The following is a 5431-nucleotide window of genomic DNA, read 5'->3' on the forward strand; positions in this document are numbered from 1 at the left end:
GATATCAATTTATGTTTGCTTGATCAAGGTTTCACTAACAAGAGCCAGTAATTTAGTTTTTCTGTATGTGTTTCACAGATGCTGACCTGGTTATCAATGAGGTGATGTGGTGGGACAACGGCATGTATTTCTGCTCCATCGATGCAGCAGGTGATGTTGTGGGAGACTCCGATAAAGAAATCAGACTCATTGTGTATCGTAAGTATCAACACACTGAAGACTTGTTCAACCACAAAAAATTATAGATGCTGATGCTGGTCATACCCCCTCTTCCTCTCAGACTGGCTGACTGTGCTGCTCATCGTCCTCGGTGGATTGCTCCTCATCATACTGATTTGTATCTGCTGCTGCCAGTGCTGTCCTCAGAACTGCTGCTGCTATGTCCGTTGTCCCTGCTGTCCTCGCACTTGCTGCTGCCCAGAAGAAGGTATCCACGTGCATTGACTCTTTATTACTTTAGTATCTTAGTCTGTGCATTTATCACACCAGATAATGTTACAATATTTATTTTTTAACAATATTCAAAGTGTTCTACTTCTGGTGGATATCAGTTCTTTGAAATAAATGTCTACTGATTACAAAATCACATTCTGCATAACAACTGTCCAGACAGTCAGCGCACTGTCCGCATAGTGATTCAGAAAAGAGGCCTCAATGAAGCTATTTTGGGGACAGAATATCGAGATCGCAAGATATACGTACAAAACAGTGAGTCTGGACATGCAGGAGCAGTGACATAAATCAGTGACAGTTTTATATTAGTATAGCAGAATGCTTCCATAAAATGCTTATAAATATCAGTTGTCACTCTGTATCTCCCAATAAAAACACCCAATAAAAAATTAAGTAAACTTAGTGTAGGATCTTTTATAATTATCCTAAGAGGCTTCCTAAAACTTATTATTAAAAAGTACGAGCTATCAATCAGAACAGGTTTTTCAGCTTCAAGTTTTGATAATATTGATAATTTGGAGGCATAAGAAATTCATTTATCAAATGATATAGCAGGCTTTATAGGATCAAATTAATTAGTGTAGACAACTGTTATGTGACAACCACAGATGTAGGCATTTAGAGAATCACAGCCATAGGAAACAATTTATTACATGCTCAAAAGTTGGTCTTAGAAATCTCATTAATCAGATCTTCTCACATCACAGTTTTTTATATATATATAATTTCTGCTCCATCGATGCAGCAGGTGATGTTGTGGGAGACTCCGATAAAGAAATCAGACTCATTGTGTATCGTAAGTATCAACACACTGAAGACTTGTTCAACCACAAAAAATTATAGATGCTGATGCTGGTCATACCCCCTCTTCCTCTCAGACTGGCTGACTGTGCTGCTCATCGTCCTCGGTGGATTGCTCCTCATCATACTGATTTGTATCTGCTGCTGCCAGTGCTGTCCTCAGAACTGCTGCTGCTATGTCCGTTGTCCCTGCTGTCCTCGCACTTGCTGCTGCCCAGAAGAAGGTATCCACGTGCATTGACTCTTTATTACTTTAGTATCTTAGTCTGTGCATTTATCACACCAGATAATGTTACAATATTTATTTTTTAACAATATTCAAAGTGTTCTACTTCTGGTGGATATCAGTTCTTTGAAATAAATGTCTACTGATTACAAAATCACATTCTGCATAACAATTGATTCGTTTGTCAATAATAATAATAATATGTTTTATAATATATATGTATATATGTAATGCATATGTTTTTTTCTTGTTTTTCTTTTTGACAATGAAAACTAAATAATAAGTAGACAGACAATACAACAAAATATGCGTTATAAATATACATATTTTTATTAATATAAGTATTCTTTTAAATAATAATATGAATAAAAACAACAATAAAATTCATAATAATTTATTATAATAATAATATGTGGAACCCTTTTAGCATTTTAACAATGAAAACTAATCTGTGCACTATGACAATACCACATAATGTGCTTTATAAATATTATTATTATTAAGTATTATTTCAAATAATAACAAATATATTTATAATAATTTGTTGTAATTTTATTGAAAAATAATACGTAGTGAAATATTTCTTCCATGTTCATTTGTCTATTTAGCGGTGATGCACCACAAGATGATGCGTGACGCTCAAAAAGCAATGGTACCGTGGCTCCATGGCCAGCCCATCTATGCCCCCATTGCCTCAAAGGCATCTTCTCAAGCAAACCCTTTACTATATTCAGGTCAGTATAACTTCCTCTAGTAATCTGCTAATGTATGTAGTGCTGCTTCTGATCAGTAATGATTTGACACTCATAATTTGTCCTCCACAGGGTCTTTTTCTGAAACTTCATCCAAACACAACCTTCCCATGGCCCCGATGGTCATTCCTCCTTCTCAACCTGTCCTGCCATTCGTACCTCCCCACGGATACCATGCCAATGGCAGCATAAATGGAAGTGTACGTGGTAATAACCAGGTGTTCGATTTTCTGGAGAACCAAGTAAGAGGGATAGATATGGCTGCCCCAATGCTTCAGCCTCAACAATACTACACAGAAGTCCTGTTCCAAAGCCTTCCTCATCAATATGTGGTCCCACAACCCCAATATGCAACTCCACCACCTCAACCCATACCCCAAGCTGTACCTTTATCAGCCAGGCCGCCCAGCATGCTCTCAGCCCTGGACGAGATGGGTGTCCAAGGTGTGGAGCGCAGGGTCATCCAGCTGCCTCCCATCGTGGGCCGAGCGAAACCGAGCTCTCGGCGGACCAATGATGGTGGAAGACACCGGCTATCTAATCATTCCAGTGGTAGCTCAAACCGCAACGGTCATCATCGTGATGATTCCCGGAGGGAGCCGTCATCTTCACGGAGAGGGACGCAGATACAGCACAGCGACGGGTCGGACTGGGACGACAGGCGTGGAGCCCGAGGTTCATCAGGACGCAGGGGAGTTTCGGTTTTGGATAGGTCTTGTCCACGTGTTCGTAGTAAAGGGGAGCTTCTGGAGGAGCTGGAGCACGCGACAAACCACAAAGACAGAAGCTATTCGCCTTCTCCACGTAGAGGCTCCTGGAGTTCAGACGAGGAGGACGGTTATAGAAAACGGAAGCAATCTCAAGGGAGATTGTCTGAGAAACCACCAGCTTATTCTACCATTGATATTTTGCCTGGCCACAGCAGGAGGAGTGACCACTTCTCGGTAAGAATGTAGATTTAGGATTTGTTCATCACTAAGAAGCTATGATTATATACTGTGGTGCCAAAAAGGTCACATTTAAAGGGAATCATTCACCCAAAAATGAAAATCCTGTCATAATTTACACACTCTCACGTTGTTCCAATCCTGTATGATTTTCTTTATTCTGATAACACAAAAGAAGAAATTTTGAAAAATGTCTCCGCTTGTTTGACTTTTAATGTATGAACAAAAACATATTCTTCAAATTATATATATATATATATAAAAAATTTTTTTTTTTTTTTTTTACAGGATAAAAGCTCTCGCAGTGGCATAAGCGTTGTGATCTGAGTCCCTGCCTTGTCCTTCATTTCTAACTTGATCTTTCATTACTCACCAGTCACCACCTACAAGTGAATGTCTTCTGGACTACTGTCATTGGGACTAATTGTGTACTTCAGCACAATAATTAAACCGTAACCGCAAATGGCCTGCAGTAGACCTCTGGAAGATAGTGAATGCACTGTACATCTTTTTTACACTTTATTTTGTGTTTTAATTCTACTTTTAGATGTTATTTGATCACTTAAACATTTTTTGTTTTATATATATATATAACTTTTCACTGTTTACACTGTACATTTTTTAATTATTAACCACAGCAAGGTTTCTGGTATTTGATCAGTACAATTTATAGATGACGTTAACATTGATGGCACTTCAGCTGAAGGTTTTACATAAAAGAGCCTCTTTGGTTCTCTGTTTACTTTTAGTTAACCTTTGTTTGGAGTAGTTTTAATATGGATTTGGTTGTTGTCTTTGTCTTTTCACAGTGTTGTTATCCAAATACAATCCTTGGGATGATTTAGATGTATATTTGATTATGTCTGCCTATTTCTACGTTATATTTTTGTTTGCGTTTGTATTTTTGATTGCACTTTCTGGTAATTATAATAATTGTCCTCGGCAAAGAAGGAGCGCGTGTAATTTAATTGCTCCCTTCCTGCGTTTAAGTGCGAACTGTAGTTTCGATTTGAGGAATTGGCCTGCTATAGACTATTGGCTGTGCTAATTAGAAGGCGGCCACAGCGACTCTAGAGTATTTAAACTGCTTGGTCACTGTCATAACTCGGGCCAAGCGATTAGTCAACAGAAGAGACAGACGGCTGCACGTGAGTGTTTTGCGTAATACTTGTTTATAGATCTGCTGTTGGAATTATTACTTGCTGCTAGGAAGGAATATTTCGTTTTCTGCCTATTTCTACGTTATATTTTTGTTTGCGTTTGTATTTTTGATTGCACTTTCTGGTAATTATATTAATTGTTCTTTGCAAAGAAGGAGCGCATGTAATTTAATTGCTCCCTTCCTGCGTTTCCATCGCTGTCATCGTCAGAGCGCACTTCCACAGTACATTCAGCTTCTGCCTCATATTCACGATCTCAGACATATTCTCAAAAAATATCGTTTTCAATAACTTCATATTCAATATTTTGATCACTGGCAGTTTATTCACCACATCCAGCATCAAATGACAGTGACATTTATATTTCATTGCGTATAGTAATTGCTCTGCAGTAAAATGATTTTGTCTTTGTTACTCGTAGTTATAAAGTATGGTAGCACAGCATTTTTGAATGATTGTCTTCATGAGTTTGTCTGCATCCATATTGCATATTGCATATGTTTCCTCTCACTTGCAAAGTATGCTTGCAGTTATTTCTTCTAGTTCTTTCAAAGCAGTTCTTTCTGCGTTTCCGCTCACCTATTTTTAAACCTGTTTAATTGAGGTTCCAAATAATGGCTCATTGGCTTAGATATAACACCAGAAGCATATATTCTTAAGCACACATGCAAAGTATGTTGCAGCTGTATTTCTACGAAATTCTGTTGTTTTAGCTATTCTGTTACTAATAAAATCTTTTTTTTTTGTTTTTTTTTCACTGCTTGTCCTATTTTGGCACAATCCCTAAATTACTATTATTTTGATATGGTAATTAATACTGATTCACTAATTTGGGCAAAGAGCACTAATGACTTGTTTAAGACTTGAATCTTAAAGAAATTATGTTGTCTTTGCTATTCTGTTACTAATAAAATAGTTTACTGCTTATCGTATTTTGGCACAATCCCTAAATTGAACTTGAATAGTGTTACTAAGGGCATCCATTTCACATGAAATTGAACTATGTCAAATATTCTACCTGCATTCCTGATATAAATTACTATGAATTTGATATGGTAATTAATACTGAGACACTAATTTGGGCAAAAAGCA

The 5431-nt window shown here is 37.4% G+C and overlaps 1 protein-coding gene across 3 annotated transcripts in view; it reads left to right on the top strand.

Moving 5' to 3' along the window:
• LOC107673720 (immunoglobulin-like domain-containing receptor 1) overlaps nt 1–3753 on the top strand; it is a 5566-nt gene extending 1813 nt beyond the window's left edge. For all 3 annotated transcript variants that reach the window (XM_016467460.1, XM_016467461.1, XM_016467459.1), the window contains exons 5-9: nt 79–198; nt 281–427; nt 2089–2214; nt 2305–3176; nt 3468–3753. In XM_016467460.1, the coding sequence (XP_016322946.1) occupies nt 79–198; nt 281–427; nt 2089–2214; nt 2305–3176; nt 3468–3506 (1304 nt within the window). In that variant the 3' untranslated portion in view covers nt 3507–3753. The remainder of the gene's footprint in view (nt 1–78; nt 199–280; nt 428–2088; nt 2215–2304; nt 3177–3467) is intronic.
• The last annotated feature ends 1678 nt before the right edge of the window (nt 3754–5431 follow it).

Source organism: Sinocyclocheilus anshuiensis, unplaced genomic scaffold (assembly GCF_001515605.1).
Source record: "Sinocyclocheilus anshuiensis isolate Anshui unplaced genomic scaffold, SAMN03320099.WGS_v1.1 scaffold628, whole genome shotgun sequence".
Lineage (NCBI taxonomy): Eukaryota > Metazoa > Chordata > Actinopteri > Cypriniformes > Cyprinidae > Sinocyclocheilus > Sinocyclocheilus anshuiensis.